Source organism: Mustela erminea, chromosome 9, assembly GCF_009829155.1.
Source record: "Mustela erminea isolate mMusErm1 chromosome 9, mMusErm1.Pri, whole genome shotgun sequence".
Taxonomy (NCBI): domain Eukaryota; kingdom Metazoa; phylum Chordata; class Mammalia; order Carnivora; family Mustelidae; genus Mustela; species Mustela erminea.
This window is the reverse complement of record NC_045622.1, coordinates 20,433,827-20,459,632: the sequence shown is the minus strand read 5'-3', so window position 1 is coordinate 20,459,632 and position 25,806 is coordinate 20,433,827. Positions and strand designations below refer to the sequence as shown.

The following is a 25,806-nucleotide window of genomic DNA, read 5'->3' as shown; positions in this document are numbered from 1 at the left end:
TTATTATTATGGAGGGCAATTAAGTTTGGCTCATATTATATCTTGCCTTAACGTATTTCCTAATGGTTTCATATGCTGTTGGCAGTAACAAACCACAGCTTACTAAGTATTCACAGGAATCACACAGTATTTTCTGTATCCTTATAGTCTCTACCAGTGCTTAGCCACAGTTAACACTCGATTCCAATGAAATGAATTAATCAAAATAATGGCTTTCTTAACATCAGAGCTCTGCATTGCGCCAAGTGTTTCAGTTGTTAAACACATAGGAAGTAGTTTGTTAGGACATATGACTGCAAATGAAACCTTAAAAGTAAATTTGAGACTTACATTTAATGGAATTCAACCATCTTCTTCCATTTTACCCATAAAGCTATGACGCAGGAGCTGAATTCCCTAAATCAGAGTTTCAGTGTTTCAGGACTGAATAGTTTGCTTCATGATGTTTCAGAATGTTGTCTAAGGTCAAAGATGCAAGTACTGCAGTTCTCAAATTGGGTATTGTTTGAGTGTTGTCTGTTTTCCCTTCCTGATTCAGCCGTGGAGCGTGCATCCTCTGTCCTATTTCCATTGGTTGGCCTGATTTATGGATATTTTGGTCTAACGGGCCATACAAAGCTTTGGAACAAAATCACGGCGAGCTTTAGTTTGCAGTTAGGTAAGAGCAGTCGGCTAAGGCATGGACCAGTTCCAGCTGCCTGGAGGTGTGGCTCCTGATTTATTTGACGGACCCTGGCCTCGCTTCTTCAGTCTGTCCCATGAGAAGAATCATTCTTGCCACAGTCTACTTCCTAAGGCTAACGGAAGAACAGCTCCAAATAAAATACGGCGAGGCAGGGATAAACGAAAATCTGACGCTGGTACATACAACTTGTGCTTCGGACTCGGTTCCGTCTGGGGGTGATGGGGTGGGAGGTTTTAGGAACCCTCAATGTCAGGGCCTGACCTCACCTCTCAGAGGCCTAACCTGACTTGCCCCTGGAGTCCCACCACCCACCCAAACCAGTGGGTCGGGGACTGAGATGCCCATCAGACTCCGAAACAGACATTAACGTCTAAACCGCTGTACAAATCTCGGACTTCTAGACTAGGCGAAGGTGTTGCCTTCCTCCGCTTCACAACCTCGCGGTAGTCTCCATAGTAACAGCGAAGGAGGCCGGGAGAACCGCCTAACAACCCGCCCCCACGCTAGACTGACCAATGGTTCCGTGGGTTACCTAAGAGATGGTGTGATTGACAACAGGGTGGGACGGGAGGCGGAGCCAGGACTGCCTCGATCCAATCGAACTTGAGGCCGGTCTCGGGTCCAATAGCACCCACCAATCGGAAGGCGTAACGGAGTGCGACGTGCCCACCCACCACGCTTAGCGTTGCCTGGAGGCGCTGCTGTTGTAAGCAAATGAGAAGGAAGCTAGGCGTTGAAAGAGCGGCGCTGATTAGCGAATCTGGAATCACCTGGATGAAAGCCCACTTGTGATTCGTCACAAGTAGATCGAAGCCCCTGTGGGCTGGAACGGGCCGGACAGTGAGGTGTGAGTAGGGGACCGGGGAGAGGGAGGGCCAGGTGAGGGGGAGGCGAGGAAAGTTGTGGGGGCGTGGGGTGCTGCCGCGAAGGGAGAATGGCGGAGGCTGGGGCTGAGGAGGCTAGAAGATGCCGCGGGCGGATGGCTCTGCGCAGACTCTCAGACCACCCTTACCGCCGACCTGCTCCCAAGGCCCGGCGGCTAATAAACACTTAATTGGGGCTGAGAAAGAAGGGATGCTTTCTTTGTCGTGCTCCTAAGAAAGTGAATGTCAGTGTCTGATTCAAATACCTATGACCGAGACCGTAGTCTCTCCAGTTACTTACTGCGAGGTAGCCCGGCGAACATTCTGATGAGACCCGGGGGCGACGTTTTCCTGCCGCCAGTTTGAACGAGCCGCAGGTCTGGGGAGAGACGCTAGAGCCCGCGTTCCGGGGTGCTGACTCCGGCGCTGGAGTGCTGCTGTCCGGGGAGCGCCTGGGGAGGTAGCTTCCAGACGGCCCGCACGCCGTCCAGGAAAGTGGGTGGAAGGACGGGTCTGGATCCACTGATCCCCGTTTTCTCGCAGTGCGTTAGGACCTGATGCCACATCGATGGCATTTACGTAGCTCCACAATTGATTTCTCCCAGCCTTGCATTTTACTTAATTACAAAGGTAGAAGCATTATCCTAGTACATTAAAATTCAAACCGTAGTGAAATGTTCACTGTAGAAAAATGTATGTGCGATATCCCCCCCCCCCCATTATATTTGAAGGTTTGGAATGGTTATAAAGGAAAGTGGAAAGGAATCCTGAAGAAGGGCCATTCATTCCTGTAATCTCTGTTTTCTGCTGCCTTCAAGGTCTTGAGTCTGATAATGTAGGAATGGGTTAGATATCTAGCTCCCACCACCAGCCCCACTAGGACCAACTTACCCTCCACGGAATCCACATTTGTACCCGACTGTAAGTCATCTCCTAATGGCCATTAGTATACTCACGCATGATGGACAGCCATGGCGAGCCGTGTATTTTTAATCCACTGGGCTGTATGCATGAATGTATGCCTCTCTCAGTTTTCTCTGAGAGCTGTGAGAAACGGTATGTAGAACTAACAATAAATGAGTGAGCAGTGCACTATACAGACCTCTAAAAGTTTGGGACGATCTCTTCCCAAAGAAAGACCTCACAGTAGGAGCACAAAGGGGGGAAATTGGCCTTGGGGTTGCTCTGGTTGTCAGCTACTAAACAGGGTGTTCAAATGGAGACATTTCTTTATTCTGACTCTAGTCCACCTGCTTTAAATGCCACAGACTTAAGTGGACTTACTCTGGAAAGCAAGTTGGCTAAACCATCTGTTCTCAAAGAAGGTTTGGAAAAGTCCCGGACATGTATCCCAAACACCATTGTTTTAATTTTTTAATCATATTTACTCAATAATTTAGCTATTCCACTATGAGAAATAAGCATTAGTATTATTCCCACACCGAATTAACAAGATAAAATGACCAGATGTTCACATCTTTCCCACAGCAGCACTCTATACTATATCCAGGCTTCCCTTTCCATGCTTAGCCAGAAAATGTACACAGTTTGTTTATAAAGTGATGAACTGCATTCTTAGAAGAGTTTGGGGATAGTTGTCTCATTACTTTAAAGCCATGCCACATATGGATTCCCAGTGTCTCATAAACCTTTAATATTCCATGGGGGATTGAAGGGCCTTGTTTCTAATGGTACCAACTTCAACCACCACTTGCCTTGCATTCTAGGCGTTAGAGTTGGTCCAAGTTTTACAAGTTATTTCTATAGTTTATCCCAAACATCGGCAATTGAGCTTGACTAGTTATCTTGTTAGGATAGTGCCATCAGCACAGTCAACCAAGCAGAAAACCTGAGTCATCTCTAATACCTTTTCCCTTGACTCCTTTCCATTTCCACAGCTAAGACTGAAGGCCAGACCCTCATCATCCCTTATCCAGAGAGTCCCCTATTGGTCCCCAATCTGGTCTCTGATCTCAATTCATATACACTGAGCCTCCAGCTACCTCTTTAAAAATTAAGAATTCTCTGAAGAATTTCATAAATCGAGACTATTATACTGGCTAGTATAACAGATACCTATGCCCTACTAACTAGCTTAAACAAACATGAACATTTTGGCACATCTGCTCAAGTTTTTTCTTTTAAAGAAACAAAACATCACTGATTGAATTAAGATCCTTCTGTTCTCTTTTCTGGCCCCATTTGCTTTCCTTTGGAAATTGTTGTGCATCATTCATGCCCATGTATTTTTTTTTTTTAAAGATTTTATTTGACAGACAGAGATCACAAGTAAGCAGAGAGGCAGGCAGAGAGGAGGAAGCAGGCTCCCTGCTGAGCAGAGAGCCCTATGCAGGGCTCGATCCCACAACCCTGAGACCATGACCTGAGCTGAAGGCAGAGGCTTTAACCCACTGAGCCACCCAGGCGCCCCATGCCCATGTGTTTATATTTGTACAATATATATGCATTTTGTAAACAATACGTCACTTTTTAAAGATTTATTTATTTTTTTGAGAGAGAGAGAGCTTGTGTGAGAGAGTACAGGGCGGGGAGGGAGGCAGAGGGAGGGAGAAAGAGAAACTTAGGCAGACTCCACACTGAGCAGAGACTACTGAGCAAGAGCCCTACGCAGAACTCGATCTCAGGACCGAGATGACAATGTGAGCTGAAACCGAGAATCAGATGCTTATTTGCGCCACTGAGTGGCACAATCGGTTACTTTTATTACCTTCTTAATTTTGAAAATACAAGTGGTATCACACTGTGGGCTTCATTTTGTAATTTGCTTTTATCACTCAACATTGTTTTGGAGATAACATTCATATCAATACAGATAGCCAAGTTCATTTTAAGTGTTCATGATGAGTATATAATATTGTGTCCATTCCCTTATTGATAGACCTTTTGGTTTTTTCCAGATGTTTTGCTCTTTTGAAAAAAAAAAAAACTGCAGTGAACATCCTTGTACATGTCTCTTTATGCAAGAGCTTTTCTGGAGTGTTGGTTCTCCAAGGGGATGGTACCGCCCTGTAGGTCATTTTGGAATTTGTGAGAGCACATTTGGTTATTGTTGTGACTTAGAGACACTACTGGGGTTTACGGAGCAGGGCTGGGGATGCTAGGTTGCCGCAAAGAATTGTCCTGCATCCTGCACCATTTTCGAGTGTCCCACAGGATCCTCATTTCCAATCTCAGCCTAGAACCTAACTCCATTTTTCATATAAACATAATGTATTCTTTGGCACAGTGTGACATAGTAGAATTTCCAGGAATGCAACTCAAATGTAAATCAAGGGGAAATTATACTTACTTGTGTTTTGGAACTTTCACAAGAGTTGTTCATCACTTGAGAAAATCACAGAGCTGAAGGCAGCCCAGCTCGTGGTATTTGAGTTGCCACACAGCACACCTGCATGGGCCCGCATTTGTAGCTTTGCGCTCATGAGGATTCTAAGTTTAGGTGCAAGCATCTGACTGCTGTACTTCATTATATATTCTGGTGTAGTCAGCCTGAACATTTGTATATTTAAACATATGCTGTTTTATTATGAATTACTTTCCATTTAAAATTGGCTTGTATATGACATAAAGTAGAGGTCGAGTATGACTGCTTTCTGATTGGATAATCATTTGTCCCAACACCATCCATGAAATCCTTTACCTGCTGAATCAGAACCAACTCTGTCCTATACCAAGTTTTCATAAATGCATGGATCTGTTCCTGGGCTCTCTGTTTTATTCCACTGATCCATGTGTCTTTATGCCATATCACACTGTTTTAATTACCTTGGTTTTATAATGTGTCTTGCGGCAGTTGGTAACAAGAAAGGCAAGTCTCCATCCTAGTTCTCAAAATTGTTTTCGCTATTCTTGGGCTTTTGCTCTTGCATATGAATTTGGGATACGTTTTCAAGTTCCATGAGCTCCACAAAAAATTATTTTGAGATTTTGGTTAGAATTGCATTGAATTGATGTTGAGATCTTTTATTATTGAACCGTTCCGTCCAAGAATGTCGGTTATTTCTCTACTCTGGTTATTCTATTCAGGCCTTTAAAGAAAAATAGCTTTGGGGGTGCCTCGGAGGCTCAGTCAGTTGAGTGTCCGACTCACGGTTTTGGTTCAGGTCATGATCTCAGGGTCATGAGATCAAGCCCTGCCTTGACCTCCTCACTCAGCACAAGGTCTGTTGTCCATCTCCCTACCCCCTTGTGAGTTCTCTCTCTCTCTCTCATAGACAGATAGATAGATAAATAGATAAATAAATAAATAAAATATTTTTAATAGGTTTGAATAAAGTTTAGCAATTTTTGCTTTAAAAATCTTAACACACCTTTCTTTGTATTTATTCCTACTTATACCAGAAATATACACATCTTTCTACTATGAAAGTTTCAAATATATTCAAAAGTGTAAAAAATAGTATAGCAAACACTCATGTACTCATGATCCAGCTTCAACAGTTATTGGGTGACCCGTCCTATTTCACGTTAACCCCCTTCACCTTTCCCTGGATAATCCTAAAGTTCCCAGACATATATTATCGGTGGTATGTCTGTGCATGTCTATATGTATGTTGTAATCTTTTAGCAGTGTAGCCACAGTGTCATCACATTTTTTTTTTTTTAATTTTACTCATTTGGGGGGGAGAGAGAGAGAAAGTGCATGTGGATGAGCATGAGTGAGGGGAGGAACATTGGGAAAAGGACAGGCAAGACTCTAAGTGGAGCTTAGAGCAGAACCTGGGGCTCGATCTCATAATCCTGAGATCATGACCAGAGCCGAAACCAAGAGTCAGCCACTTAACCCACTGAGCCACCCAGACACCCCAATATCATCACATATAAAACAAAATAATAATTCCCTAATACCATCCAAAATACAAATACTGTTCAGAGTTCCCCATTTGCCTCATGAAAGGTTTTTGATGTTTGGTTTCTTGGAATCAGGGTTCCATTTACCCCATATCTTTGTCAACACTTGGTGGTGTTACCTTCCCCAGGGCAAAATAATAACCAAGAATTTAACTTTGAACTGCCCTTTCTCATCTTCCATGTAACTGTTGATAAATGTTTTCGCTCTTCCTTATTTTGTTTTAATTGTTGAAGTGTAATTGACATACAGTTTCAGGTGTACAACATATCGAATCTCTCTGACATACTTATTTTATAACTGGAAGTTTATACCTTCGTGGCCATTCTGGTGGGTATCTGGTGGGTACTGCAGGGTGGTTTTCATTTCAGTTTCCTGATGAGTAATGGAGTTGAGCACCTTTCACATCTTTATGGGCCGTTCATATATTCACTTTAAGTTTCTGAAAGAGGTATATTAAAATCTCCGCTAAATTTGTGGGTTTGTCCATTTATTGCAGTGATTCCTTTTGACTTTACATATTTAAAAATTTTGTCTTGGGTTTATATTTGTCCTGAGTTGGTTTTCTGTTTGTTTGTTTGGGTTTTTTTTGTTCAGTTTTCCTGTTGGGGACTGTTGCTCTTAATACCTTTGAAAGCTTTCCGTTCTATTTTGTTTGATACTAATATTGCTTCACCAGATTTTATTTTGTTTGGTTTGGCTTTTTTAAAATTGTGGTAAAACACACATACCTTGAATTCACCATCTTAACCACGTTAAATGTTTGGTTAAGTAGTCTTAAGGATATTCACATTGTTGTGCAAGGGATCTCTGGAACTTTTTCATTTTACAAAACTGAAACTCTGTATCTGTTGGACAACATCCTCCCATCTTCCCCTTTTCCCCCTTGTTTTTGTTTTATTTGTATTTGCTCTTTCAGTTTCTTTATCAGTTGCCTTTTTTCAGTATCTCTCTCATTATTCTTTCCATGCAAAGAGCCGGTTTAAACAACATCCAGTATGAAAATCTCCTTTAATATTCGAGAATAATCATGTGTGTTTACTTTGATGACTGTTATATTTGGGTTTATTTTACAATCTTGTGTTGTATTTTCTAAATTACTTGCTTTTTCTTTGTTTCTCTCCCCTCTTGCCTTCTGCCCTCTTTATTTTTTTCACTCTATTAGTGTGGAAGTTATTTACCCTGTTTCTGTTATTTGGTGTTCACCTATATGTTTTTTAACATGCAGATTTAGTTTAACAAAGCCTACAGGTGATCATTAACTGGCATCTCTTCCAGAGCAAAATAATTACCAATAATTTCACTTGGAACTGCCTTTCTCATCTTCCACGTAACTGTTGACAAATATTTCAGCTCTTCCTTGTTTTTATTTTCTTTATTATTAAAGTATAATTGGCATACAGTGTTATATTAGTTTCAGGTGTACAACACATTGAATCTCTGTGACTTATTGTGTAACTGGAAGTTTGTACCTTTTAATCCTCTTTAGCTACCTTATCTATATCCATTCCTCCATCCATGGACACTTAGGTTGCTTCCATATCTTGGCTAGTGTAAATAATGCTGCAATAAACATAGGCTGCTCAGATTAGTGTTCCCATTTTCTTTGGGTAAATTCCCAGTAATGGAATCACTGAATCATATCATATTTCTATTTTTAATTTTTTGAGGAACCTCCATACTGTTTTTCAAGTGGTTGTACCAATTTACGTTCCACCAGTAGTGTATGAAGGTTTCTTTTCTCCACATCCTCACCAACACTTGTTCTTTCTTGTCTCTTTCTTGTCTAGCCATTCTGACTAGTGTAATATCTCATTGTGATTTTGATTTGCATTTCCCTGATGATGAATGATGTTGAGCATCTTTTCACGTGTCTGTTGGTCATCTGAATATCTTTGGAAAAATGTTTCTTCAGAACCTCTACCCATTTTTTCATCAGATTGGTTTTTGGTGTTGAGTTGTAGAAGTTCTTTATGTATTTTGGGTATTAACTCCTTATGGAAAATACCATTTGCAAATATCTTTTCCCATTCACTAGGTTGCCTTCTTGTTTTGTTGATTGTTTCCTGGGTCGTGCAAAAGCTTTTTATTTTGGTGGAGTCCTAATAGTTTATTTTTGCTTTTGGTTCCCTTGCCTGAGGAGACATATCCATATTGTGTTGCTATTGTTCTTCTTTGTTTTTAACTCCTCAAACAATTAGCCCTTCTTTTCATTACAGAAGTCTTTACTATCAGTATTACCCAGTATTTTTCTGACTGTCCCTCCTTACATTTCATGCCTTCTTTCTTGGTTCATTTTCATTCTTGCTAAAGTATAGCTATGAGAGCCATTTCACTCCTTTTATGTCCAACCCAAATTTATTTTATACCCACTCTAGTGGGAGCCTTGCCCGCTGACTTGTGTGGCATCCCTACCAAGAGGTTTCAGTTGTCTCTGCCGGGATCCCACGAGTTTCTCACTTTGAGACTGGTTTTATGTAAATCTTCCTTCTCAAGATTCCCATACCGCTTTGGTAGTATGATTTGAACCCCGCACTGGCATGTGGTGTTGGCTTGGGATTCAGATTTCTCTTGGGTTAGTCTGTTTTTCACTCACGGCCTGAGGTACTTGGCCAACTTTCTTCCAACAGAGTCAGTAGCAAATGTTCTAGTCCCTGTTTCAAAGACAACTGAGCCCTTTCTGGGTTTTATGCCTTGTTCTTCATTCAGTTCTCTGTGTCGTAGGTCTGAGACCTCATCTGTTCAGGAGGGACCACTCCATGGGTCTGCAGCTGGTTTTAGTAACCCTGTAGACCTTTGGGCTCAGCTCCTGCTCACCACTCAGATTCTGATATGTGCTTTCATTTATGATACTTAAGGATTTTCCGTTATTGCTTCCGAGCTCTGCTGTGTATTGAGTTCTTTTTGCGTAATTTTACGAAGCATTTCTATGTGTCCACTGTTGTGCGAGGTGCTTCCCGTGTTAGGGCTGTCCAGCATATTGGCCAGAAGTTACAATCCTCTTGCTAACGTTAAATATCAGCCCTTCACTCGATTTCTGTGGATTTGTTAGCACTGCTTCATTTATTCATCCAACAAATATTTCTTGTTTATTATACCTGTGGTAAGAACTGGGGATACTGTGGGAAGCAAGATATAAAATCTCTGCCCTCTTGGAGTTTGCTATCCTGGTTGGAGACATAGAAAGTAAACCGGTAAATAGTAAGTTAAAAAGTGAACTACAGTTTGTGAAATGGACCCTGAAGGAAATAAGGAGTGATGGAGGGTAATTGTTCGGGGTGTTCCTTTAACCAGAGCCATGAGGGAAGACCTTTATGAGGAAGGCACATTTAAAGCTGAGATCAGACAGATGAGGAGAAGCCAGTCCCACAAATAGTGGAAGGTTCGTGGGGCTTGTGGATTAATTCCAGACAGTGGAAACAGCAAGTACAGGGACCCAGCGGTAGGGAAACTCTTGGCACTTTAGAGTTATTGGGGTAATACCGTGCGCTCTAATGAGGGGGGTGCCCCAGATAGATTAGAGAAGCAAGTGAGAGCCCAGTCCACCTGCTGCCACTCCTCTCTCGGCCTGCCCCTCCCCGTACCTGTCGTCTTACCACATGGATTCTTTCCCAAATGGGCCTATGGGAAGTCATCTCCTCATTGAGGCCCTTCTCCTTTTGCACTGCCTCAGCTCCCACTTTGTCCCACTTTGTATGCTGTCTCCTTATCAGAGTGCGGCATGGATAGCTGTTTACATGACAGTGTTCCCCAGTGGGCCTGCAGCTTCTGTCAGAAGATACATCTTATCTGCCCTTGTGATCCGCAGACCGTGGCACAGTATAGATGTTGACTGAATAAATGTTTGTTTGTTTGGCAGTTTATGCCCAGGGCTTCCTTTCCAAACTTTCCAATGCCTTTACGACAGAACTTCTCATAGATAATAATTTTTGTGGTATTTAAACCATCATGGTAAAGAAAACCATGAACTGAGGAGGAATTTATTTGCTTAAGATTTGTCTCTGATACTGAAGTGGAAAATCAGGCATGCTCTAGACTCAGTGGAGTGGGTGGCCCACTGAGTGATGGCCCCTCAAAAGATCGTACCCACATCCTAATCCCTGGAACCTGGGAGCATGACCTGATGGAGAAGGAGGGTCTTTGCAGACGTAACTGAGGATCTTGAGAGGAGAACAAACCAGATTCTTTGGGTGGACACTAAGTCCACTACAAGTGTCCTCATAAAAGACAGAGGAGGAAGTGACAGAGACACAAAGGAGAAGGCCATGGAAAGATGGAAACAGAGATTGGAACTATGCAGCTGCAAGCCAAGCAATGCCTGGCCCTCCAGATGCTGGAAGATCCTGGAAGCATTGTCCTGTAGAGCCTCTAGAGACAGCCCAACCTGGCAGGCCCCTTGATTTCAGATTTCTGGCCTCCAGTACCGTGACAGGATACCGTTCTATTGTAAGCCATTGGTTTGTGAATACATAGCCCTTTGCATGACGCCTCACTTACGTGTTCTGTGACACGGCTATAGTAAGACCTACTTCAGACACCTGCGGCCATGAGTAAATGAAATGTATTTGTAAGATACTTAGCACTCCGTGAATGCTCAAATACAGTGAGGCTCCTTTCTTCTTCATCGTCCTTGTCTTCTTCAAGGGCTTAGGAGTTTGCTTCCTTTGGTGAAGAAAGTCTCAACGACACAGGGGGACATTTCTGTGTTGTGATTGTCTGGGTCTCTCTTTTCTTTTCTTTCCCTCCCTCCCTCCCTCTCTCCCTTCCTAAGACTTTATTCATTTATCTGTCAGAGAGATAGCAAGGGAGCACAAGTAGGGGGAGCAGCAGGCAGAGGGAGAAGCAAGCTTCTCGCTGAGCAAGGAGCCCAATGTGGGGCTTGATCCCAGGACCCTGGGATCACAACCTGAGCTGAAGACAGATGCTTAACCGACTGAGCCACCCAGGCATCCCAGGATTTCAGTTTTCTAAATCCTCTGAAGGGACTGGACTTCCCCCAAAGATCTGTACCAGTTAATCCTGCCATCACATCAGTCATCAGAAGTTCGTCAGACTGAGTTCAGACTTTCTGTACTTGCATTTGTCTGAACACCCTCACGCATACCGGGAGTGGGAGGAAGACAGGCAGAACTGGCGCAGGGGGTGTGCGGGGTGCAGCGCTCACACTTCTTCTCCCCCACAGATGGCTGGCACCGTGCTAGGGGTGGGGGCCGGCGTGTTCCTCTTGGCCCTCCTCTGGGTACTGGTGCTGCTGCTGTGTGTGCTGTTATCCAGAGCCTCCAGGATAGCCAGGTAAGGCCTTCTCTCCAGCTGGGAGTCCAAGGTAAAAGCAATTAGAACTGAAATCGCTGATGTTCGTGAAACTGTTAGAATCCAGAAGATCATTTTTGTAATTACTGGCAGTTTGAATGAGTTGCATTTTAACCTGTTATTATAAGCACTGACTGCGTTATTTATGCTCTGACGCAGAGGTGAGAGGAGAAAGGAAATGGTGTTTTCTAGCTCTTACTGTGGAGGCGATGGGGGGGACAGAAGAGACAAAAAGGAAATCCGCATTCGCTGCCTGTTGAACTTCTTGGGAGGGTGTATGTTTCTGAATTGTTCCGACTTAGGGCACTTGCTTGGTCCAGTCCCTGAGGCTCTGACTTGGGCATGGGGACACTGCAGACGTGCTGATGGCTTAGGCTGGCTCTCTTTAGGACACTGGCCTCAGTACACAGACCACGACCACACTGCAGAGCTGTGCTGTGGCCAGACCGTGTCCGGATGAAGCGGCGAGCAGTGTAATTTGCCAAAGTCTTCCAGCTAAAGACAGAGAAGTTGAGAAGAGAGAAGGGCTTCTTTGATTGTTCATGATTATGAGCACACAGAGGCAAAATAAAAAGTACCCATTCTCATTCTTAGGAATTTGGGATTACCAGGCATCAACAGGAATGCATCCAGTTGGGGGCCTGTCCAAAAAGAAGGGCTCTGGGCTGAAGGGGAGAGATTTCTAAATTCTCCGGACAGCGTGGGCAGCAGGGCTCTGGGCCTTGTTAAGAGACTGAAACTTAGAATATTGGCTCCAGGGAAAAGCTGCTCCAGACCTAACTGAAGAGAGAGGAATCTGTAAACCATGCTCGTAACATTCTGTCTTTGGACCCCAGGTTCTCTGTCGTTTTCGTGTTCTTTGGTGCTCTGATCATCACGTCGGTTCTGCTGCTCTTCCCCCGAGCCGGTGAAGTCCCAGCCCCTGAGGTAGAAACGAAGGTACAACTACTGGCTTTATTTCACCTCCTGAGTCATAACTCTTGTCTCCCTTGATCTACACCTTCGTCTTGCCCTGAGCTGCTCCCCCTGTGACAGGCCAGCTGAAATGTGTTAGAAGCGTAAAGTTAACGTGAGAGGGGGATAGCTTGGAGGGAGTTTTACATTCCCCTGTCCTCTCACCCGGGACAAAAATCTCACTGTGATTCACACCTGCAAACCATGGGGCGGTTATTTGCCTGATTCGATGCCCGCTGGTCATTAAGCTGCACAAGCAGTGTGTTCGAGAGCCACCTGACACTGTGGGGGCCGGAGATGAGAAAATGAGTTCAGAGTAGGAACAGGGTCTGGCCCTGAAGTGCAGGTGTCCCCATCCCGGTAGTTTGGGCGCAGAAACCCAAATCCTGGCCAAAGTGTATGCGGTGCGTTAGGCGTGCCGAGCGGCCTGCTGAGCGGCGTGCTCGCCCGTCTCCGTGTGTTTGATTCCTCCACCCGTGCTCTGAAGGGACAACTCTCCATAGAGAAGGTAGGTGGGGAGAGAGCATTTCTGTGGAAAGCAGAGGTTGTGGAGACAGCTGAATGCGGTACTGACTACCATCTGGGGGATCAGCTGGCCTGTGTTCCTGGAACCCCATCAACCTGCGCCCACCTCTCTAGAGGGATAATTACCATCTCCCTCAGAGTCCTTCCGGAGACCTCACCTGTCGGCTTCACTCCTGCCTGGGGCACTTCTTATCTCCCATTACTCCTTCTAGCAGTTTCTTTCCTCTCAACTTCCCATTTGCATTTTTTAAAGTGGTAATGATGACATTAACTCACTTTTTTTTGTTGGGGGAGAAGGAGATGGGGAAGGGGAAGAGGGAGAGGGAGAGAGAAGGAATCTGAAGCAGACTCCCCACTGAGCTCAGAGCCTGCTACAGAGCTCAGTCCCACAACTCTGAGATGACCTGAGCCGAAATCAAGAGTTGGATGCTCAACTGACCGAGCCACCCAGGTGCCCCATCTAACATTTTCAAGGGATTTCTCTGTGTGAGGTTGTTTGCTAAGCACCTTGTTTGCATTATCTCACTTAAACCTAAGATAACCCTAAATTGTATGAAGTAGGTGCTATTATTATCCCCAATTTATAGGTTAGGACACCGAGGCTATAAGAGGTTAAGTAACTTGCCCAGGGTCATATACGTATGGGAAGAGTCAGAGCAAGGATTCAAGCTGAGGTCTGTCTGCAAAACCTTCACTGTTGGGGACTCATCAGAATTTTGGGGGCCATCACAGAGAGTTCATGGGTGAGCATCGACAGTAGACCACAGTACACAGAATTATACGACTTCCTGACTACAACTGACACACCTTTATAACTCTATCTACAACTAATCATGGCAAAAGGAAGGAATTTCGTTCTGAAAAGTCCATGGGACATAATACCACGCACGTAAGGAATCGTTTCCATACGTGTCAGGGATTTTGGTCAGCATTTGAAAACCACTCTGTTGGTGCAAATACCAAGTGTGGGGGCCAGGAATAGACTCCTGCCTCCGTTTCCCTGTCGGAGAGGGGACGGGTGAGGAAGGGCCATATCTCTGGATGGCTGTGGATGTGAATATTGGAAGAAGGGCACAGAGAACACACTGTTTTGAATTCAGTCCCTCTACCCTCTGTCCTACGAGTTGCAGACCCAGGAGACAAGAAGGAGGTTTGAGCAAAATATGTCCGTCAGCGAGGCCAACAGAATTGGTGTTTTCATTTTCAGGGTTTGAGCACTGGCCCCTGCAGCAGCCTGGCTCGATACTGTATCAATAATACATGACCTGGGCCTTCGGCACCCAAGGCCTGCTAATTGGCTAATTAAAAAGTGAAACGTGTCAAACGAGCAAACATGTAGCCCGCGAGAGACTTGTTCGGTACTGGAGCCAAGGTCAAAGTTATGTTAAAGCTGTTTTATCAAACTGACCTTTGTTGTAAGTTGGCTGTTGGGGTAATCTCTGGAGCAGCCCTTTTCTTCTTGGTATCTTGGGATCTCGGTGATCAGAGCAGTGCGAGGACTTGGCAGGTCCTCCGTGTCACACCATTGTATTAGCTTCCTGTTGCCGCTGTAACAAATCACCACCGACTTCGTGGCTTACAACACAGACAGATTATCTTACAGTTCTGTGAGTTAGGAGTCCAAACACAGTCGCCCTGGGATAGAGTCAGGGGTTGGCAGGGCTGTCTTCCTTCCTGGAGGTTCTGGGGAAGAATTTGTTTCTTTGTCCTCCCGGCTTCTAGAGGCTGCCTTTGGCTAGCAGCCCCTATGCTCCGTCCTCAGAGCCAGCAAGGTGACATCTCGCTGACTCTACTTGCATCTTTCCCTCTCTTTCTTTGACCTTCTCTTCTGCCTCCCTCTTCCAGGTTTAAGGACCCTTGTGATTACACTGGGCCCACCTGGATTAGAGAATCCAGGCTAATCTCCCTATTTTAAAGGTCACCCATTAGCAACCTCAATTCCACTGACAACCCTATTTCTCCTTTGCCATGTAACCTAACATATTCACCATTTCTGGAGGTTAGGATGTGGACATTTGGGGGCCATTATTCTGTCTCCCACAATTGCTTCTCAGATATTTTCGGTTCTTTTCCCTTTGGGAAGCTGTGAAGTCACCCCATTACTTGGTTCGTGTTCCTGCTCCATTAGGTCCATTAGATTAATTTGCTTTTTCCTGCACTGATTTAAGCACCACCATTTGGATCTGGGGAGAGTAGAGCTCTGGCAGCAGACAGTAGACAAGTGGGCAGAGCCAATTCTAAGTGTAGGTTTTGTCAGCAAAAACCAGCAGCTTTGGGGCTTCAAGTATGATCGGTTGCCAGGCAGCCAGCTGGATGGTTTGGGGCTCGTTATCTGTCCTCTCAACATTTTAATATCTCAGGCAAATGGCCATTTAGCCTAAGGCTTGGAGTGCTGGATTATGAATGTTAGGGTCCAGGACTCTTGTGATGACAGTTCTAAAGAATCACCTTTCCATTTTAAAAAGGAACCCTCTGGAATCGGCAGTGGGTTGATGATTTGGGGGCTTGATCTTGGATATATGGGGGTTATTATACCATCATCTTTTTATATGCGTTTAAAATTCTCCATAACAAAAAATTTAATAACAAAAACGAGCTTTTCTAAGACCAAGCAAGCAAGCTTCTCATGAACTCTTTCAGATAACTGATTTCAGAACATAAAAGAGCTCATCCAAGGTCTTCACAGTGTTCGTGAACCTCCTCTTAAATTGAGCCATATTTTTCCCTGTACTTCATTAATCTTGTCTTTTTCTTGTGTTTCTGGCACAGAGTTAAGGTTCTTTCCTAATGGTTTACAGAGGAGACTCAGAGCAGAATGTTACTGGAAGTCACAAATGCAAACAGACTCTGGGCTCACTCATCAAAGGTTTCAGATGAGCACAAGCAGGGGGCTGGAGTGACTGTAATTTCATTTTTGATGTTTTTCTCCACAGATTGTGGATTCCTTTTTCATTGGCCGCTATGTCCTGCTGGCTTTCCTCACTGCTGTCTTCCTTGGAGGCCTCTTTTTGGTTCTCATTCATCATGTCCTAGAGCCAATCTACGCCAAACCACTGCGGTCCTACTGAGCACTGTTCTGGAAAACCAGGACCCTGTTTTGTCCTTCACGTTTGATGTCACCGGTGAGCGGAAAGGTACTGTTCAGAGCCTTGTTTGGACAGCCGTCATGCCTTAAGGTCAGAGAAATATCCATGTACAACTAGGACAAATCCCTTGAATCCTGGCTTCCAGAAACGGGGTTGCAAAATTGGCCCTGTGGAGACGATTCCCATCATCTTCAGAGGGATGTTGCGGTCTTCTTCACACTCGTTCCTCAGGTTTTCTATCTGTTTTGAAAGGGAAGAAGTAACAGGGTTCTACTTCCAGTAGAGTTTCAATCAAGACATCAGTAAGTGGATTTGGGGAAAATGAGCACTTCGGCTTCTACTGTCCAAGAGACGGAAGAATCTCATCTTTTTGATAATACCCAAGATTCTTAGTTAAAAGGGTGGGATCATTTGGAAAGGAAAGGCACTCGAAGTTCAAAAGCTTATTTTAATGTGATGAGTTGGAAGACTTAACCAGGTGTTGGTTGTTGACCGTGTGCATATGGCACCACAGAACCTGTATAGGCAACAGGTATACCTTCCCTCTGCTCTAATAAAGCAATAACCAACCAAAGGACTGGCTTTCACTTCAGACTCTTGGCTACAGCTTTCTCAATCTATATTCTATATTTCAAATTTACTTGGGGATTAAAGGAAGGATACGGAAGTGTTGGTTGTTTGTCTTGTTGCTATAGATCTCTAGATTCTTTCTCTTTCTGAATTTGGTAGCCTTCGTGTGCCTTATTTAATTGTGATAAGAGTCCATTTTGGGTTATGATCATTTCTTTTTAGCTGTGTAGCCTTTTCTCCAAAGCTGGTGAGAAATGTACATTCCTAGGATTAGAAAGAACTTTATACCTGTGTGAGATCCCCTGCCAACCGAAATTTATTATTAAATGGAGAGCCCCTGGGCTGGTTCCACTTCAGAAGTCTCTTCCTAACTCCCTAGAACTAAATGAAGGATATTCTGGCTTAAAATGAAGAACCAGAAAACAGGATGGAAAGAGAACTTTGAGCATGTGTTATAGGCCAACAGTAGACTAGTTCCCTTATAATTCAATGTCTTTAAATTTTACAATATATTTATTGTAATCTGGTTTTAAAGTAGAAAAAAGTAAGGCTTAAAGAGATGAGCTGACTTGCCCAGGTGTCACGCAACAGCTAACGTGTGCGACCAGGTGTGGCAGACCCTGAGGTCTGTCTCTGACTAGGAAGAAAACACACTGAGCTTTGTGGAGCTTTGACTGAGAGCTCAAGGAAGTCAGGGCCACGTCTCCTTCCCTTTCTGTCCTGGAGCCTGTTTTCAGTGTAGAGATGATACTGCAGTGGGGGCTAAGCTCTAAATTAAAAGAGGAGAGAATGGGTGACTCTGGGGAGTCATGGACTGGTGAGGGCCAGGTGTATTTATTTTTACACTTGAACTGTCTCTATCCTATTCGGTTTGGAAAACCTTTGCAGATAAGGCTTTGTCACAGAACACTTCAAAGGACTAGTCTCTTCATCTGGCCTAGGGCCCACAGGTAAGAACAGAAAGAAGAAACATACCTCTGAGCAGATTGGAGGGGAGAGAGGAGAAAGCAGACACGTGGGGAAAGCGGAGCAAGCAGGCGGTCAGGCTAGGTGCTCTTCTCTAGACACTTGCACTGAAGCTTCCAGGTGCACTGAAGCTGTGTGGAGATGTTGAGCCAGCCAAGTGGAGCCTGGACTCCTCTAACAAGCACAGGCAGCCATTTTTCTCCTCCTGAGAGAGTTGCTGACAGAGCAAGTCTGGGAAGACTTGTAGGTTCTGACCTTGAATCTATCTTTTTTATTCCCCAACAAAGGTGTCCGACTATGAGATCAATGGATAATAGCTATGAAGTTTTGGGGGACTACTTACATGAAGAAAAATGTGTTAAGGTTGGAAACTAAAACACCACAGCTTTCTAAAGCATGTGCGTGCACGTGTGTGTTTTACACAGATACATAAATGGCTGGTTTGTGTGTTAAGGGCAAAAAATACACTTTCTATGAAGTATTTTAGCGTGGCCTACCTTCTGTAGATTCCCAGTCCATATCGACCAGCTGTGGGGAGATGACTGATAGATTACCCTCTACCTTCATCCTCCAAGCAGTCATGGCCAAGCCCCAAAACACCCCCACAGGGGTGGGATAAGAAGCAGAAGGCTTAAAAAATGAATTTACTGAGAGCTCTACATAGGGCACGCCTACGGTGTTTAATATGGCGCCCCTTGGGCTCACTGCCTTCCTGGAGGCAGGGCCTAGAGGTCATCTGAGTGCCCCATTCATCATTCTTTGGTCAGTGGCTTTCAAGCACGCCGTGCTCTACTGTGCCTTACCCAGAGGGGATCCTGTAGCAGAGAGACTGTGGTGATCCACACTCTTTACAAGGTGGATAGGGAGAGTAAATCAAGAGTGCGCCATGAAAAACAGGTGGTTTCAGAGCCTGGTAAAACCTGACAGAAGCTCCATTAGCAGGCACTACCCCACAACGGAGACGTTGGCCCGGTCCGCTAGGTGGCGCTGCGTGTTATAGTTTAGACGGTCCCTCAAACCAGCAAAACACACACATATTAGGTAGTTTTCAGACAAGTTCCTTAAATTTCTCCTATATAAAAATGGAAGTAAAGCTGACATTCTTTGGTGACATGCTGGATTAGCTATTTAATCTAAAAATTCATCAAAATTATTGTACCATCGTTCAGATCCTAGGAAATGCATAGCCATTCGTTCATGCTTTGTACTGTGTATGCAGCTGGTCACTTCATCCTAACGCACAGCGATCCATTTCTCCTTCTGTTCTCTAAGACAACTCTTCCATCAACTCTATCTCACTGCCGCTTCAGTTGAAGCATTTTTATTTTACTTTGATTATTTTCAAACCTTGATTTTTTTTCAAAGTGTAAAGAAACCTGCCGCAATTATTTTGTGGAAGAGAAAGAGGCAGAGAGCAGAAGAGATTTTCAGAGTTTCCCAAGTTAATAATGGGGCTCAAACCTGACATCAGGATTCCTAACATCTCACTCCTCAGACAGTTTAAGGATCGTTTTTGGCTTGCAAGCAACTCCTGATTTCTGTATTGGCTAATATTTTTTGTAGCTATTGGTCCCCCGTCCTTTCTAACCAATATCTTTAAAAAGGTAAGAATTTCCATTACAGAATTTTTAATTAGCACCTAGAGTACAAATAATAAATATTTTGTCATAACTTCTTGTCTTAAACCTTTAAGTATCTGGCTGTTGGTATGTAGGAACAAGTTTCCAGATGTGGGATTCATCCTCACAGGAGCACAGGAACTCAGGGTTGGAAGGAGTTTTTGTAGCTCATAGGATTCGATCTTTAATCTCTGTTTCCATCCTAATACTTGGAAATATTCTATTCCTCAGAGGCTGAAATCAGTTTTTATTATATTTACCAACATGTTCTAAGCATTTTTCTAAATGCTTTGTAAATATTAAATAATCCTCATAAGCAACCATATGAAGTCGGTGCTCTTAATATCCCCATTTCACCGATCGGGAAGGGGTGATTTACTTGCGGTCATTCAGCTCAGGGTTAAACAGGAGTCAGGGTTTGAAGTCAGGTAGTTTGGCTCCAGCCTAAGCTTCTATGTACTTTTATTATTATTTATATTATTTAGTATTTTACTGTGTTGCTCCATTAAAAAAAAAAAATGAATGAAAAACAAGGGACTAAGGTCAAGCAATATAAATCCAGTTGATAGAAATAGCAAAAAGCCGCAGCTAAGTCAAATGGAAAACCCAGAATGGGGATTGGGCAAGAGTCCGAGACAAAGCAGTTAAAAGCCACGTGGGACCTCAGAGACACCGGCACTCATCCACCGAGTGTTTTTGGTGGGTCTTTGCCTGGTGGACTTTGGCTCCTCCCTGGCTGAGAGACAGAGTGGGGCCGCCCAGAGGCTGTTTTCCAGGACATACCCAGCTGTCTCTCTCTTAAGCGCTGTCCACCTGGAATGTTTGATACTTGGGTTGGTTTTCAGAGGTGCCAGTGGGGGAACCAAAGCCACAAACCAAGAATGTATTTGTTTCTTGGTCTCTGTTTCTAACAGATCATTATCAGCAGTCGCTGTTTACTCCAGGAAAAAATGCTTCCAGCCCTCCACCCCACCCCAGCACACATCTTCTTGTCTCAGGTTCCTGGGACCTAAGAAAGGACAGTAGGGATCAAAATCAGGGCCCAACACCACGAACAGAATGAGAAAGTTACTTTTTTCTGGCTTCCATCACCATGTTGGGTATTGTAAAGAATGTGTCAGGCGTTGCCCTCAGAGAACTCGGGGAAGTCACAGAGGCAGCATTTCCCCGGACCTCAGAGTTACATAGCCATTCCCTACATGTTTCCTTTTAATCTTTGGGGATCTTTTTGGTTTTTCAGTCTTCCAAATGATGTTTCCCTAGGTCTACACTGAGGAACAGGTAATAACTTCCTATTGTTGTAGTAACGAAGTACGACCGAATTAGTGGTTTGGAATGATACAGATTTCTTATCTTACAGTTTGGGAGGTCAGAAATCTGCACTAGGTTTCACGAGGCTCATATAAAGGTTCTGGAGGCTCTAGGGGAGAATCCCATTTCCTTTCTTTTTCTGGTTTCTAGAGGCTGTCCTTGTGGATTCTGAGCTAGTATACCCTTCGTCTGTCTTCAGAGCCCCATCTTCTAATTTGACCACTGACAGTCTTGCCTCCCTCTTTGATTTGTAAGGAGCCTTGTGATTACTCTGGGCCCACACTGACCACCCAGGATAGTCTCCCCATCTCATGGTGCTTAATCACATCTGTGGTTAACATATTCACGGGCCCTGGGTTTAGGATGTAGACATCTTTGGGGGAGAGGGTGTTATTCTGCCCACCATAGGATCTACGGCCCCACCCTCCGAGTCTAAGTCTTGCTTCGTTTCGCCCTCCAGTTTCCATCCTCTCCCCACCTCATGGCTTTATCCCCAAGAGCAATCTCCAGTCCCTATGATGTGCTGAGTCTCCTTTGCCCCAACTTCAGCCTTGCTGAAAGCCTCCGAGTACCAAGGGTTCCCTCTCTTTTCATTACTTCTCTCCTCTCCGCCCCTCCCACCGCAACCGCACACCACCCCAGCCTCCCAATGGCTCTCTAAAGGAGAAATGCAAAGAGTTATTGCTTTTTAATTACAAGTGCTATTGTAACATCTATAAGGAAGAACACTTTAAGCTTAATTGAGACCAAATGTGAAGTTAAATTAAATGAATAACTAATTAACGTAATGCTCCTGCATTAGCCCCAAGTGAGTGCTGAGGCCCAGAGAGAAGGCAGGTAGCAGGCTTCCGGGGAACAGTTGGCGCCCAGAGCGGAGGTGGGGCAGGGAACCCGGGGCCTGGGAGACCTGTGCACAGGGACACAGACCAGGGCCTGGGTTCCTCCACCTTTGCCGTCTCCCCCTAACTCCCACCCACAGCCGCCATCCTCATCGCTGAGGCCAGGGGCTGAGCTCCACAGGCCTTCTGCTCATTGCTAGCACCCCGCTGATCCCTTGGCTGGCCAGGCACAAGCGGGCACATACTGCCGCTCTCCGGGTCCCCCTGCTGCGCTCTCAGCGGCATGCTCAGTGTTCCTGTCCATGTCCTCCCTCTTCCAGGTCCCCTCCCTACCTTATCAAACTAGCCACGTGCCCAAGTCCCACTCGTTCTTCTTCTGATGCCTTTCACCTCCCTTCCTCCACGGATCACACCCCTGCCCCTGTCCCTTCAGGCTGGACTGGGGGATGGTGCAGCCTCTCAGCTCCGGGCACCATCTCCAGCGATCCCCCCCCCCACCCCCGTCTTGTTCAAAAATGTTTCCGTATTTCTATCTTCTCCCTTTCCCAGTCAAGCTCCTCAGGGGTGGGCAGCATGTGCTTAACACTGACTCAGTCGGCTCCCTTCATGCCCGTCCTCTGAGGCAGGTCGTGCCGGGACTGCCTTCTAGGTGAGGACACAGGCTTCACAGGAGTCAGGGGCGAGGTGAGGGCAGAGGAAGCCTCCCACCCCAGGAGGAAGTCTCCCAGCCTTCCTACCCTGACCCGATGCAACGGAGAGAAGGCTGACAGGTGGTGAACAGAGCACCCTCTGCTCCCCACCTGGAAGCAGGAAGAGTGTGCGGCCCACGCCGGGCTCTGCCGGCGGAGGATGGCACCATCTAGTGGCTTCCCTCAGCGAGCCGCTCAGATGCCTCTGCTCGGAAAGAAGCCTCCAAGAAAGCTGGCCGTACCGCCCCGGGGGCACCCGACCCAGAGATCCCAGACCATCACCTGCTTTCAAACCCGAGTGAGTGTCAGTTTGTCACCAGGGCAGTGTGTACAAGCTGTGTCAGTGTTGCCCTGGCCCCAGCGTCCCCGTTAATGCCACAGCTGCACCTTGTGTAGGGCTCTACAGCTGCACTTTGTGTGGGGTTCTAGCTCCTGCTGAGCCCCACAGGCCCCCACCCCCCACCGTGTGGTCACGAGCATCTCCTCAGGGAGATGTGGCCAGCCCCAGTCTGGGAACGTGGCAGCCCACGCGGCCGTGCCAGGCCCTGACAAGGATGAGCACAGGCCCGGCTGGCAAAAGGGATCTGTATTGTGCTGATGGGTGGCTTCGGAGGTCAGGGAACAATGCCAAGGTCTAGCCTGGCAGGCAGCACTCTGGGGTGGGGTGGGCAGGAGAAGTAAGGCAGGAACACGGGGGAAGGGGATGCAGGCCGCAGAGAGCTCGGGCCACTGCCCATGGGACAGTGGCCTGAATGAGCCAGGCAGCTTCCTTCTTGCTAGTCTTGTCATCCTGGGGCCTGTGCTCGGGCGGAAGTCCGTCTTCCGTGCCCACCATCTACTCTGTTCCCAGAGCAGGGCTCATGTGCGGTGAGCACTTGGTGGTCACTGGCCCCTGTGGCTTTAGTCAGGCCTGCCCCCCCTCCCCCGCACTGTTCTGATGTGCTCTTCCCCTGGGGACACGGAGGGCTGGGATGAGACTGGGGCCAGGGAAGCCCAGCCCCAGGCTCAAGAGCGATGCCTCCCTAACGTCTGTCCCCTCGGCACCTCCTTTGCCTCTCCCTGGTCCTGGTCCCACAGAATACAGTGATAACACTTTAATCGACTCGGGTCAGGAGTCAGGATCAAATGCAGGGTAGAAGAGGTTCCAACATGGGGAATACACAAGAAAGCTGGCTTATGGACAAAGGAAGGAAGCGAGGCTCGGTGGCTCTCAAATAGGGTCAGAAATCCATGGACAGGTATAGGCTGAGCACCGAGGCTCACTTTCCACACAGGAAGGAGAGACACACCATTGCCAGGCCTTGGGCCCATGTCCACCCCCTGCCTCCTGTCTTGGAATCTGAACAAGCAAGAGTCAGAGCAGATCCTTCCCTTACCAAGCTGGAGACACCACTCAGCTCTGATCCCCAACCCTTCTGCTTTGCAGCTTCTGGAGCTCAGGGCTGTGAATCCTCTTGCTGGCAGGCCCCTTCCCTCGGAGAACCTCCCAGCCCCTCAGAGGACCGTCAGCCCGTCTGTGGTGGGTTCCATTGTCTTGCCCCCGTGCGGGGGTCGGGGGAGAGCACTTTGGGAATCAGCTGGGGCCCTCCGTGCTTCTCTTCGAATCAGGGCTTCATATCTCTTTATACCTACAGGAGGGGTGAGAGGCAAGGGAAGAGAAAGTAAGACACAGACAGGTTTGTAAGCTCCTGCCCCAGTGAGGAGTACAGGGAAGGCAGGTTTGTAGGGTCCCTTAATAATTGACTCTCATCGCTGTTCTGTCATTAGGGCTCCCTTCCTCCCCTTCAGTGGCAAATTAGCAAGTAAGCTTGATAATGAAAGCCTTGCAATGTTGGTGCCACACCTGACAGTTTGACAAAGCAGGATCCCAGATCCATCCTGTCTCAGCCTCTGATTGAGTGGTTATGTCTTAGGTTTGAGCACACCCAGTTATACATAGAAGGATGTGGGGGCACAAAGGCCATGCCCATGGTCTTATCAATGCGAGTGAGCTGAGAAGTTGGGACCATCCAGGGATTCCCGGTTCCAGGCCCAGTGGTCCCCCTGCCCTAGCAAGTTCCTCCACTCCCCCTGCACCAGCCTTCCTCAGAGCCCGCCCAGCTCCGGGTGGCAAGAGGACAGAGGAAAGCAGGCCCCCACACACCTGGGTTCAAATTGAGGCTCAGTTGAAGGCCTCAGTCACATTCCCTGTCCTAAGCCTCTGTTCTCTCTTCTCTAAATGAGAGAACCGATGTCTCACAGTGCCTAACAGGTAAGCAGCTGCGTCCAAAGGCAGACTCAACTCCAGGCAGGCCCCCCACTTCCTGCTACTTTTCTTAACCTTTGAGTCTCCCCTCAGGCCAGGCCCAAGAAGGCAGGCGAGGGGAGGGGACAAGTTGCCCTGCTCCCTCCTCTAGGGCAGGCGGGATAGATACTCTGCTATGCCTCCTGCTCTCGGTTCTTCTACCCTTGAACCTGAAAGATGCCATCCTCCAGGGGAAGAGTTTCCCCGGCTACTGTGCTGGTCACCATTGACCTCCTGGGGGTTGTTGACACACGTTTACCATCCAGGACTAGGTCCACACTCCGGCCGGCTCCTCATTAGCCAGAACCTCCTGCTCAGAAGCAGAGCCAGAAAGGCCAGAGGGAACATTCCCCTCAGCACCAGCACACGGCCTAGCCTTTTGCTGGCTCTGCCCTGGCACTGCCCTGTCCATGCGGCCTCCACACCCACCACCACAGGGGAATGGACAGAGAGCACACCAGGCCAGCCACCGAGGCTTGATCGGAATTTTATCCCAGAGACTTTGATTGGTTATTGCTTTTTTCTGTACACCCCAGGCCGAGGGGCCAGATATCCTGGCTTCTGAATTCTAAGAGGCATGTAGGGCTCAGAGTCTTAGTTCAGAGCAAAAACAATTTCCGTGGATCTCGTCTCTGTCCTAGGGGTACAGCAAAAAGCCCTACCACTCGCCCGGAGGAGAAGAGTCTGCCAACCCCTGTGGCAGTTTGGGCTGCTCAGGAAACACTTCCAAGCACCATGCTCAGCTCGGGTGAAGAGTCTCCAGAGCTGGCCCCCAAGAAACAAGAGAAAGTTGGGGAAAAAATCACACTGGAGGAGAAAGGATTTGCATGCAGGCCCCACACGAAGGGCACGTCAGCCACCGACTTGAAGACAATACTCACAAAAGTCATGGGACTTGAGGAAAATACTACCGCGGGTGGGTTAGGGCCAAATTAGAGCTACGGAGACACATGGGGACAACAGAGGACATATTAGCATGGTAGAGGGGCGGGGCGTGGAGCACCTCCAGGGTCCAGCCCCAGTCTGGGCCACAGGTAGGCTCAGGCTGGGTGCGGAGAAGTGAACACGGGCTTTCACTCCCTTAAGAAGTCTACAGCTATCTGGGGACTCACCCTCTGTCTCTGTTCAAAGATGACTTCCAGGCAAGGATTTCTTTGTACACCAACCGGCAGAGGAGCTGGGGCGGGGGGGGGGGGGTCAGAGGCACAGAGGGAGGGGGAGGGCGACATTAGCCT

The 25,806-nt window shown here is 46.6% G+C and overlaps 2 protein-coding genes across 4 annotated transcripts in view; one reads left to right on the top strand and one right to left on the bottom strand.

Moving 5' to 3' along the window:
• Window positions 1-1,333: 1,333 nt before the first annotated feature.
• TMEM218 (transmembrane protein 218) lies at window positions 1,334-25,685 on the top strand. 2 transcript variants are annotated; one of them, XR_004289098.1, is made up of 5 exons: window positions 1,334-1,532; window positions 11,601-11,710; window positions 12,565-12,667; window positions 16,141-16,341; window positions 25,213-25,685. XR_004289098.1 is itself a non-coding variant. In XM_032357530.1 (4 exons), the coding sequence occupies exons 2-4, from the start codon at window positions 11,601-11,603 to the stop codon at window positions 16,273-16,275; spliced, it is 348 nt and encodes a 115-aa protein (XP_032213421.1). In that variant the 5' UTR covers window positions 1,334-1,532; the 3' UTR covers window positions 16,276-19,967. The 2 variants fall into 2 exon arrangements, 1 of the variants encoding a protein (XP_032213421.1); XM_032357530.1 differs by lacking the exon at window positions 25,213-25,685 and having other exon boundaries at window positions 16,141-19,967.
• SLC37A2 (solute carrier family 37 member 2) overlaps window positions 22,854-25,806 on the bottom strand; it is a 22,900-nt gene continuing 19,947 nt past the window's right edge. Inside the window, exons 17-19 of one of the 2 annotated variants that reach the window (XM_032357528.1) lie at window positions 25,684-25,748; window positions 25,453-25,509; window positions 22,854-23,915 (exon numbers count right to left, since the gene is read on the bottom strand). In XM_032357528.1, coding sequence (XP_032213419.1) covers window positions 25,479-25,509; window positions 25,684-25,748 — 96 coding nt within the window. In that variant the 3' untranslated portion in view covers window positions 22,854-23,915; window positions 25,453-25,478. The remainder of the gene's footprint in view (window positions 23,916-25,452; window positions 25,510-25,683; window positions 25,749-25,806) is intronic. The other variant, XM_032357529.1, reaches the window with a different exon arrangement.